Genomic DNA, 12,467 nt, shown 5'->3' on the forward strand with positions numbered 1-12,467 from the left:
AGGGCCTGTTTCCATGTTGTAAACTTCTATGATTCCCGCCCGATCCCCATATCCCTTGATTCCCCTAGAGTCCAAAAATCTATCTATCTCAGCCTTGAACATATTCAATGACTCAGCATCCACAGCCCTCTGGGGTAGGGAATTCCAAAGATTCACAACTCTCTGCGTGAAGGAATTCCTCCTCATCTCAGTTTTAAATGGCTGACCCCTTATCCTGAGACTATGCCCCCTAGTTCTAGACTTGCAGAATCTTGTATGTTTCAATGAGATCACCTCTCATTCTTCTAAACTCCTGAGAGAATAGGCCCATTCTACTCAATTTGTGCCAAATACATCTTATTCTCTCAACAATTCAATTCTCAATAAACCCAAGTCCATTCAAAACTTGAATACTGCTTCCATACTTAGAGGGCCTCTTCCAAAACTTCTCCTGCACTCCTAGACAGGACAAGAAAAAGTTTGTCATCTGGCAGGAAACCCTCTCTCACTCCTAATCTCTCTGTTCTGGTCACTTTTTTTGTCTCTTCCTATTTCATTGACACTATTATGGTAAGCATTCCTCTAAATGTCCCACTCTTGTTCCCTCTAAACTCCACATACAAAACAATAACTTGAATTTATATGAGCCTTTAATGCAGTAAAATGTTAAAGGCGCTATATAAATTCAAGTTGTTGTTGTTATCAAACAAAAGTTGACACTGAGCCACATAAGGAGATATTAGGACAGGATTGGTCAAAGAGGTAGATTTCAAGGAGCATCTAAAGGAGAAGAGAGAGATAGAGAGGTGGAGAGGTTTACAGAGGGAATTCCAGAGCTTAGGGCTTAGGCATGAAGGCACGGTCACCAGTGATGGAGCAATGAAAATTGAGGGTGCAGAAGAGGCCAGAATTGGAGGAGTGCAGAGCTCTCGAAAGGTTGTAGGGCTGGAGGAGGTTACAGAGATAGGGAGGGGCGAGGCCATGGAGGGATTTGAAAACAAGGATGAGAATTTTAAAATTGAGGCATTGCTGGACCGGGAGCCAATGTAGGTCAGCGAGCACAGGGTGGGTGAATGGGACTTGGTGCGAGTTGGGTTACGGGCAAGAGAGAGTTTTGGAGGAGCTCAAGTTTGCAGAGGGTGTAAAGTGGGAGGCTGGCCAGGAGAACATTGGAATAGTTGAGTCTAGAAGTAGTAACGGCAAGGATGAGGGTTTCAGCAGATGAGATGGGCGATGTTACGGAGGTGGAAGTAGGTGGTTCTGGCTACGAAGAGGATTTGGTGTCGGAAGATCAGCTCAGGGTCAAATAGGACGCCAAGGTTGCAAACAGTCTGGTTCAGCCTCAGACAGTGGGCAGGGAGTGGGATAGAGTCAGTGGCTAGGGAGCAGAGTTTGTGGCGGGGACCAAAAGCAATGGCTTCGGTCTTCCCAATATTTAATTGGAGGAAATTTTGGACAAGCAGCGTGACAAATCAGAGACAGTGGAGGGGTCGAGAGAGGTGGTGGTGAGGTACAGCTGGGTGTCATCAGCGTACAGGTGGAACCTGACGTTTTTTCGGATGATGTCGCCGACAGGCAGCATGTAGATGAGTATTAAGAGGGGGCCAAGGATAGATCCTCGGGGGACTCCTGAGGTAACGTTACAGGAGCAGGAAGAGAAACCATTGCAGGTGTTTCTCTGGCTATGACTGGATAAATAGAAATGGAACCAGGCGAGGGCAGTCCCACCTAGCTGGACAACAGAGGAGAGGCGTTGCAGGACTGTGTGGAGACAGGATGAGAAGGGATAGCTTACCACGATCACAGTCATATAGGATGTCATTAGTGATTTTGATAAGGGCCGTTTCAGTGCTTGGCAGAGGCGGAAACCTGATTGGAAGGGTTCCAACATGGAGTTGCGAGAAAGATGGGCACGGATTTGGGAGGCGACAACTCGTTCAAGGACTTTGAAGAGGAAAGGGAGGTTGGAGATGGGATAATTGCTGCTTCTTATGGCCGCCTAGTTAATTCTGGTGGAAAGGGTGCTGGGCACCAACTGAAAATGAGAATGTACTTGGCTATGATGGCTCGCACAGGTGAACAGTCCAACACTCACTATCCAAGTTCACATGAGAAATAGCCACATAGACAATGTACTGGAGGACTACCAGTGCCAAATGAATCATGTTCCCACATTAATCCCCACCTTCAGGAAAGTAGGAATAGGGAAAAAAGATCAGGAAAAACACAGATACTATGATATTTCTTCTCTTTTCCTCTACTACTCTCCAACCCCACCTTAGGGCATGAAATTCAAAATCTCTTTATAGCATTTCATATTATAACATTAAGCAAGCTGATAAATGCATAATTGAATATGTATTGAAAGAAATTATAATTAAAAATTAAATAGCTATATTTTAACAATGAATTGAAGATCAAGATGTTTAGCTAATATTTCAGTGTGAATGTCAAACCTAACTGAGCTATACTTAAGATTTTCAGCTGTCACAGTTAGAAAGGGATTTTATCAGATCAAAGTGAGTATGTGTTAATCAGGCATTCTCTAAATCTAACAGAATAGTGATAGAAATTTTCATAAAGACGTACCAAATAAATTATCTAGCAAGACAACAGAAGCTAAAGTTGGTATTCTGCACATCAAATGTGTAAATACAAAATTTTACATAGGTAATATTTACACTAGTAAAGCAGATAGATTTATTAGCCTTAGAAAAAAAATTCAAAAATAGAATTTCCTCATTTGAATAGGCAAGAGAGTTCAGCTTCCTCAGCAATCAGCTCCATTTGAAACACAAAGGCTAAATTTTAGTAAAAGCTGGAAAACAGGTTCATGTTCTAAGGGGTTATAATGTACATTCACTATTCTGAGGGGGCTCTGAATTTGTAGATTAGAGAAAATAACAAAATGACATAGGAGTAATAAAAACCACTCAATTGCATAACTTTCTTAAGCGCTGCCCTTCTTTATAAAATCGTCTGAATTCCTCAACTGAAGTACTTATTACCGTTTCCAATCATGCAATTTAGATTTCTATAAAGTACTAAGTAACCCAGCAGTTCAAATTATTTCCTTCTGTATTCATAACAGGATTCTGGCATATTTTCTGCTCATCCGAATTCGAAAGAATACAGCCAGCACACCCTGCGTGCATTTAATTATATAGCAATACCATTGATCAAAATAATCATTTAGAACTTACCATCCTCATCCTCAGATGGGAAACCTTGGGACTGCAGGTGAGCTAGCCTGGGGTCTGACTCATTTGGCTTGTGCCACTGAGGCCGGCTAAGAGGCCTGACCTGTGAGTGACTGATTGTATGTGAAGTTGCACTTTGAACAGATGAGAGTCCAAGGGGGTCACATGGTCTTGCTACGAACTGTGACCTTTGTAGTGCCACATTATAATCTGGAGGCTTCATGCCTGGATGTCGATGGCCTTCTTGGAAGTCTGCAATGGGAATTCCAACATACCCTGGAGGTGTTGGTGGTGGTTCTCGATATCTGCCCTCTTTTCGTGCTGTAGTAACACAATACACTACCATAAGAGATGATTAATTATTAACATGGCATACAAGAGAGTCAGGAACTGAAAGCAGGTCCATGGAAAGGCACAAAACAAGAGGAGATGCTATGCTGACAGTAACAGGATTTAAGAAGTTAAGAGAGAAAATAAAATTTTAAAAGTGGTACAGTCTAGGAGCAGAGTGTAAAGAAGTTGGGTCTTTTGAGACTAGATTGATTTGATGATGTAGAGAACTGAAAAATTCAAAATGATAGCTGGTTAGGAAAGTGTAAATCCTGCCAATGGGATTTAAAAAAAGAACCAAAGCTTCAAAGTTGAAATGTTTCTAAAATCAAACTGAATGGACAAAGCTGTAACAGAGTCCAAGGGCTTTGTTCAAGAATCTTTTCTTCTCATTAAATCATACTTTACAAACTCACTAGAAAAATTATATCAAACAAAGTTACTGTATTAAATCTAATTTTCTGGGCCCTCTTTCATTTCACCTAGTCAACTATCATTTTTCAAAAATAAAAAAAAAGCACAGAGGTAGCTTTCGGACCTCTGACTTTAAATTTTATAAATTAATGGTTTGTTATACTTTATAGTGCAGTGGAAGGATATTGGTTTCCTTCCTCATCCCATGTAGTTCAGGTTATAGTCCAGCAATTTTATTTTAAATTCACAAGCTTTCGGAGGCTTCCTCCTTCCTCAGGTGAACGTTGTTAGAAATGAAGTCCTCGAAATGAAATCGCATTTATAAATCACAGAACAATGCTTGGTGATTACAGACAGTTTTTTCAACTGCCCGTTGCCAAGGCAATCAGTGTGCAGACAGACAGGTGTTACCTGCAGGTAACAGACCTTGCAGGTAACACCTGTCTGTCTGCACACTGATTGCCTTGGCAACGGGCAGTTGAAAAAACTGTCTGTAATCACCAAGCATTGTTCTGTGATTTATAAATGCGATTTCATTTCGAGGATTTCATTTCCAACAACGTTCACCTGAGGAAGGAGGAAGCCTCCGAAAGCTTGTGAATTTAAAATAAAATTGCTGGACTATAACTTGGTGTTGTAAAATTGTTTACAATTGTCAACCCCAGTCCATCACCGGCATCTCCACATCATGTAGTTCAGTGCACAGCATTCCAACTCTGACTTCTGAAGGTAGTGGTTGACAGCACTGGGCCTGGGAACAGGGCATCTGTCAACCTCATCTTTTGGGAGTAGTATATGGCATTGGAAGTAAGCAGGTGAAAGCATAATTTATACATAAGCCTATGCAATAAATTAAAGTTCTACCTGATCTACTTAATGGTGCTGATTTGCTTAGCAACTCTTATCAACATTATAGTCCATTTTTCACATGGGCATAAAAGCCATTCCAGTCAGTACTGTTAGCTCAACTATTAACCAACTTATTTATATTTCTGTACAGAAAGTTCACAGACTTCATCTAGCCTACTGCTGCTCCATACACAAACACTTGCAAGAACTAATATTTTGAAAATTTTCTGTTTTCATTTTAAAACTAGTTTATCTTCAGCATTGGACACAGGCTAAAGTTTCCATGCACAGGAAAGGAGAGTTATCCAGGGGTGTTCTCCAATGCAGACTAGCATCAGAGGTCATCACAGGGAGACATACTATGGATGCTGCCATGTTAGATAAGGGAAGGGAAGAAATTCAAATATCTTAAAGTATGGGCTCTTGTTCTATTTAAAAAGAGAGCCCCTGCAGTGAATTCTATTCAAATAAAATTTACAGCATGACATTTTTTTTTTGTTTCTAATCGATTCTTTCCACTGAACACAATCTTCACCCCTTCCCACTGGCAAGACCATGGGCGGGGAGAGGAAAGAATGCAGACAACTCACCCTGGCCACTCTTGCACACTTCCCAGAAGCCAAATCAATAACAGTAATGCAACTGGGACTGAACTGGTGAACAGTGAGTCATGGGGGAAGGGGAAATCTAAAAGTAAATTTATTTTTAAAAGTAGAAGAAAATCATACTGTAGTTTCCAGAAATTAAAAAAACTTATTGAAAAAGAACCACCTCATTTGTGTAGATGCTTTGTGTTGAACTTGATGTACACTTACCAATGAGGCCTTTTGCTGTTGATGAAGATACTGCTATATGAGAAGGCCTAACATTCTGCTTAGAATCTTCTGCAGCTAATGCTGTGCTGCTTCCTTCAGAGTCAACTGCCACATCCTTTCCACCTCTCCGTTTTATAGTTCCTGTGTCACCTTCAGAATCCTCTGCCCAATAGCCTGTTGATGATGCCCAGCTACTTCTTGACTGAGCATGATCAATGCTATCTTTAGGTTGGCTGTGCCTGTTGAATTTTGTGCCATGTTCAGAGAATATGGTTTGGTCCACGTGGCTACCTGTAGCCCACATGGTTGTTAGTCCTGTTCCTTCAGCAGAGCTCTCATAATGAAGATTCCCCAAACTACTGAGCGTCTCCCAACTTTTCTGGTGCTGAATTGTTTGGATGTTATCATGAGATCCGCTTGAACAAGAAGTCCAACTTCCTCGACCACTGTCTGCTGCATCAAGGGAAGTTCGGTCTCCCTGGTCCTGGGTTAACTCCTCCATACTTGGTGAAGACAGTACTGCTGCTCCTGCATACAGGCTTCCTCTGCTCTCTGTGCTTATTGGTGTAAAGGAACTAAATAAGAGAAAGCATTGATTTAAATGTTGGAAAACAATAATGGAAATTACATTCTCACACATTTAAAGGGCACTGGATAGATTGAAAGTTAGCTCAACCTTTACAATGTTCATTAGAGGCAAGAAAGTATAATCATCACATTGCTCCTGGTTGGACCCCTTAAACTTAAAACTACTATAGGAGCATCAGCACCACGGAGTGAAGGGATGTGTTCACACCACAATTCCCAAATCACTGCCTTCCCAGCCATAGGTCAAATTACTGGTGGGGCGGGGTTGCGGGGGAAGAGAGAGAAAACAGGGAAAAAAGATGGTGGAATAGAGGCCAGAATCCCGTGGACTCAAAAGGGAAAGCACCTTTGGTCACAATCATAAATATCCTGGAAGCTAGTTCAAATCCGCACTGACAGTCTTGGAACAGGTTGCACTCCAACTGATGTTGCATAGCATAGGAAGCCCATGAAAAGGGTTGAAGCTTTTTGATAAGATACTTTAAGTTCCAAATCTAAACTGACCCATTTGAGGGAGGTGCCAAGTGAATGCACGGCACAGAGGAAAACTGGGAGTGGCTACAAAAAATAAAAGTTAACCCACACTGATGTGGTGCATTTCCCTTTGTTTAAGAGTATGTACTGCAGAGGCCTGAGCATAGATGGCTATACTGTCCTTGCAGATTGGTTGACTTCGGGTGCAGTGAAACCCAGCTTAGAAAATAACCTTAAATGTGAGAGCTTTTTTGGGCCAAATCACTGCTGGCGAATGGTCAGATGCAGAACAAAGCTCCCTCAACTTTGAAGCAGCCTTCAACCCAATTTCAGAAAGCAACCGCTACTGTTTTTTCTTTTCCCCATTTTACACTTGACCATCCTCTAGCATCTGAGTGGGATTGCCGATTTAAAATTTCTGCTCTGGATTGAAATTTCCTGTAGGAACCATGCAGCAAACTGATAAAGGAGACTTTCCCAACCATATGAGCTGGACATCACTCAAGTACCCGAGGTGAAAAGGCAACGCATTAACCTATAGGGCCACCCAGCTGTCTTAGGCGATGCGTGTGTTGGACAATGGCAAATAGAGGAAATGGGTAAATACGTTTTTTTAGGCTGGAAAACCCAAATGCTGCAACTTCACAAATGATATAGAACAATGCACCAAACATACTAAATGGCCCGCAAAAAGTGGGTCCGATACACATAACATTGAAACACAGTTCTAAGATGCAGTGGTTTCATAGAAAAATCTATTTAATCTTAGGGTACCTGAATTGGAAATTTCATGAGGCACAGTTCATATGCACATGTCCCAACTATCTGAAGTGATCTTATAGTGCCATCTCAAATTTTCCTCCCCACCACTTAAATTTGAATAGTGATGAGGCAGAAACTATGGTCCAGAAATTCGGGCACAACCGTTTCTGGGCTCAGGGGAGGGTGTGGGGGGTAGACGCCGGCTACCTCAGGGCAAACTAATCTTGGAGAGAGGATATCGAATAGGTGTTAGGCCCCTTATTTGCATATGCAAAGGGCCTAATGTTTGTTTCAGGCGTGGGTAAAGGATGCATGTTTTTTGTCCTTACCCAATGAGGCGCACTTCCGGACAGAAATGTGTACACGCTTCCTGTCCACCAGATTAGTCGTCCAAGTAGCGCCCAAAAAATGGGCGCTGCGGGGCCCAATTTCTAGGCTACTAGCTGAGCTTGACTAACAGATACTGAATAACTCACATTTGAAAGTACCCATTCTTCTACCTTTTAGTATTATTTGATCACTGCAGAACAACAACAACTTGCATTTATATAGTGTCTATAATATAGAAAAATGTCCATGGTGCTACAGAGGTGTAACTGAGTCATAGGAGGAGATATTAGGAGAGGTTGCCAAAAAGCTTGGTCAAAAACATGGGTTTTAAGGAGGGTCTTAAAGGAGGAGAAGCACAGAGGGTTTAGGGAGGAAATTCCAGAACATGGGGCTGAGCAGCTGAAGGCATGGCTACATATTGTAGGGCAAAGGGAGGAGACAATGCACAAGAGGTCGGAGTCAGAGGAATGGAACGTTTGTGTGTGTGGGGGGGGGGGGGGGTGGGGGGGGGCGGTTGTATTGCTGGAGGAAGTTACAAAGATAGGGAGGATAAATTTAAACATTTTTAATTTGAGGTGTTGGGGAACTGGGAGGCAATGTGGGTCAGTGAGGTCAGGGATGTACAGGTCTTATTGCAGGATAGGATACAGGCAGCAGAGTTTTCGATGAGCTGAAGTTTGTGGCTGGTGGAGGCTCGGAGGCCATTAGAATAGTCAAATCTGGAGATGATATAGGCATGGATTAGGGTTTCACTGGCAGGCGGGCTGACGAAGGGGCAGAAGTGGACGATGTTACAGAGGTGGAAGAATGCGTTATTTGTGGTGGAGAGGATATGGGGTCGGAAGCTCAGCTCAGCTTCGAATAGGATTGTCTGGTTCAGCCTGAGATAGTGGCCAGGGAGGAGGATGGAGTCAATGGCAAGAGTATGGAGTTTGTGACAGGGTGTGAGATGATGATCTTGGTCTTCCCAATATTTAGTTGGAGGAAACGATGGCTGATCCAAGACTGGATGTCAGGCAAGCACTCTGAAAACACTAGAAGCAATGGAGGGGGTGGGGGGAGTCAAGAGAGGTGGTGGAGTGGTAGAGCCCGACGTCATCAGCATACATGTGGAAGCTGATGCTGTGGATGAAATTGCCAAGGGGCAGCATATAGATGAGGAAGAGGGGGGGCCAAGGGGGACTCCTGAGGTGACTGTGTAGGGGTGAGAAGAAAAGCAGTCCCATTAAGCTGGACAAGAGAGAAGGGATGTTGGAGGATGGTGAGAACGACCCTGTCAACAGCTGCAGAGAAGTCAAGGAGCACCAGGAGCGATAAGACACCAGGGTCACAGGCACAGAGAATGTTTGTGACCTTGGTTGGGGCAATCTTGATTCTGTTTAAGGAGCGGAAACTTGATTTTAAAGATTCGATCAGGCAAAACTTAACAACCTTTCACGTCAATTTTTGATCTGACCTGAGTAAAGTAGCTATTCCTGATCTCTGAACAGATAGGTAGGTAAACTGTACTGAAATTATTTGAATCTCAGAAATTAAGAAATTAACTCATTCACTAGTGAAAACATATCTTGGTGTTTACTGGGAAGATGCAATGTAAGTTGCAGTATCAGACATCACAGTCACTGTTTATAATAGTGAATGCCAAAGTTAGCTCTTGCCCCTCAAAATTAAGATAAAAGCCAGGGGGTTGATCTGCAGGAGCTGCCACTGCTTGCAATGGCAGTGTTCCTCGTATGCTTAGCTGAAGGCTATGAGTACAGGACAAAGTGTTTTCACCTACAGCAAACCACCTACTTAATGACCTAGTGGGAAACTAAATGATGCAGAGTTAGCAGTAACCTTGGACTTGAATGCAGCAAACGCTAAAGTAGCAAACTTTCTGTAATTGCAGCACTTCAAACAATAGCTAAGTGTTTGAAAAACAACAAAAACTTGCTCCAACCTGACGCAGTATTGATCTGGGTCAACCGCTGATCGCTTTTCTAGTCTTCTTTCTATACCCAAGCCTAGATTTGAATCTATAACACTGACAGAATGTCGCTGTCGCCGGTCATCATGGAGGGTGACAGATACTGAGTCGAAGGAGGAATTGCTGACAATGCTGGAGCGGGAGGAAATTTCACTGTGACCAGAGTCTGAAAAATTATCTGCAGTAGCACTTGGTGCCAAAGCAAAACCTGGAAAATAGAAAAGATTTGATTTACTCAGTAGCCAAATTTAAATACCAGTTATGTACTTGGAAGAGCTGGTGAAGAAAAATAATTAGAATTTTGTTAGTATTACAGTATTACTTCACAACCATCCCACTAATTAACTTATTCAGTAAACCTGTACTGGTGTAAAATCAAAACAGGTTCAGTATACTGGAGGAAGTCACCAGAATAAAGGATCTCCCCAGAACAAAAACAAAGGGAAAACAATGACATTCAGGTTCAAACACATCTATCCAGTTACAGAAAGTCAATTCTGGATCTAAGATAAAATGACAGAGGTTTCAATATAAAAACTCATGCTGTTTAGCAGGGCTTTATCAAATGATTGCCATTCTTATGTTGTACACAGATTAAAATAGAGTGGATATACTTTTTAAAAATATATATTTATGGTCCTAAAATGTCTGCATTAGATGTATGAGAGATTGCTGCCTTTTCAAATGGGTGCCATTTCAACCTGAAAGGTAAATTAAAGAAATAAATATGGAAACTACTGGGAGCCTGACATATTAAGCAATAAGAAATACCCACATTTGTTTTTCAAAAGCTTGAAATTACAAGATTAAAATAATTACCTATCAATTGCAGCATGTTAGCATTGCTCTTTTAAGAATACAAAAGTTTCAACTTAGAAACATTGCATTGCTTGCATGGACTGAGTTATGAAGGTCTTTCACACAAATAGAAGAATAACAGTGATGCATTGTCACTCAATGTGAGATTTAGTTCTCAATGGGATTACTCATTAGATTTGAAACTGTTCCAAAATATTTCACGCAACGCTCTCTATTAATTAATAATTCACAAGTATGTACTGTTATTTCTATTATCACTCTAGTGAATTGATGCCATTAGAGACTTTGGAAGTATTGCCCACTGAATCCATTGAACTATTCCTGTTCTTTTTTTTAAGCTTACCTGCAGATAAATACAAAGAGGTGCATTTTTAACGCTTGGTGCAAGACATGAGACAACTGTTCATTTTTCTTTTTAAGCACCACTTAACCATTTGGGGAGTTGCAAAAAAAAAAACAAAAAGTGAATGTACACTTGAGGCAGCTATAACCTGTTTCCCCTCCTCCTGATGGTGGTGGCTCAGGTCTTATGAAATTGTGTTTATATCACCAATGGATTGTAAAATAAAAACTCCATTACAAATAAATATAAACCAATTGAGTCGTCATTTTAGAAGGGTAAGGGCCCAGTTTTATAAAATGTTGTAAAGTTTTGTAATATATATGGCCATTATTTCACTGCACCCAGCTTCTGACAATGAACCATGATTTTATATTTTTATATAACAAAATATCACTGTTCCGCATATTCAGATTTCTAATCTTCCGTTTGTTTCTCTAGTCTACCACTTTGTTCCTCAATTACCTATGCCAAGGCTACATTCTGCGATTTTCAAACTAGCATAACAGTTGGTTCTCACGTTCCAGTTGAATACCCTAAGGCTGCTGAACCCCCTAGCCAATGTGGTATATTTTACTTTGTACAACAACCCCACCTATCCCATAGGTCCGTGGTGCATTGTTATTCTTGTTACTGTTTTCACTTCCAAGAGGGGATGAAGAGCCTGTTAGGTCCGACTGTCTGGAGCCATGAGATCTCAGCTTACTGCCACCTGACAAACAGGATGAGAAAACCAATTTAGAAATCAAATCTGACACTCACTGTATCTCCCTTGAACAGAACCAGGCTCTCATTTATCCAGACAACCTTTGCAGTGGTGAAGTCACAGTCTGGCTAATTCAGAGGAAGTTCTATGGGACTTTTAACCACATATAATTAGTTGGCAGAAAGCCCGATTTTTCTCTGCCCCATTAAATAGAATTACCTACGAGGCTGTCTACTACATTAAATACCTGTACATACAAAGGCAATCATTCCACACTTTTACAAAATAACTATGCCACGTACTCTAACCGACAAATTCACAGTATATCAGATACATCCATATCCTGGCATGGATTAAGGGCTACACTGTTAAATGAAATGCTGGCTGTTATCTGTATACTGCCAATTTTTTAAACACTTCTCTTAAAATGAAAAATATGAAAAAGGTTTGCTCTAACATTTACAAAAAGGGTATGAAATAAACGTTACTGAAAGGAGAGTGCTTATTTTCACAGTACTCTGGTGACTATCTGGAGTCAGTCTGCAGTTTTCAAGAGTAATCTTTAATTACATAAGTGAAAAATATAAGCACTGCCTATTGAATGAGGTACAGCTTGGAAGAGGTAATTTTTCAATGTGGAAAAAAGGGGAGTATGACAAAGGATTATTAAAAGTATTTATCTAATTTTTTTCAACATCCTGAAAGCAGTACTGGACATTGTTTTCCATTAATGTGAAAAGAATTTTCTTGTGATGATTCAGGCTAATTTCTATCGATAATGTGTTCTATGGCACTGATGAGATGATGGTTTCATTCAAGCATATATCGAATCTTTCTATACAGAAACACACAGACTGAACTAAAAGATTGTCTAACTCAATAGTGGAACACC

The 12,467-nt window shown here is 41.1% G+C and overlaps 1 protein-coding gene across 5 annotated transcripts in view; it reads right to left on the minus strand.

Annotated features, from left to right (window-relative positions):
- Window positions 1-12,467, minus strand: part of rapgef2b (Rap guanine nucleotide exchange factor 2b) — a 565,137-nt gene that overhangs the window by 22,521 nt on the left and 530,149 nt on the right. For 4 of the 5 annotated variants that reach the window (XM_067992588.1, XM_067992581.1, XM_067992598.1 and 1 more), the window contains 4 exons: window positions 11,465-11,581; window positions 9,684-9,918; window positions 5,588-6,162; window positions 3,183-3,500 (listed from right to left, as the gene is read on the minus strand). In XM_067992588.1, the coding sequence (XP_067848689.1) occupies window positions 3,183-3,500; window positions 5,588-6,162; window positions 9,684-9,918; window positions 11,465-11,581 (1,245 nt within the window). The remainder of the gene's footprint in view (window positions 1-3,182; window positions 3,501-5,587; window positions 6,163-9,683; window positions 9,919-11,464; window positions 11,582-12,467) is intronic. The other variant, XM_067992606.1, reaches the window with a different exon arrangement.

The sequence above is a fragment of the Heptranchias perlo genome, chromosome 1 (assembly GCF_035084215.1).
Source record: "Heptranchias perlo isolate sHepPer1 chromosome 1, sHepPer1.hap1, whole genome shotgun sequence".
NCBI lineage: Eukaryota > Metazoa > Chordata > Chondrichthyes > Hexanchiformes > Hexanchidae > Heptranchias > Heptranchias perlo.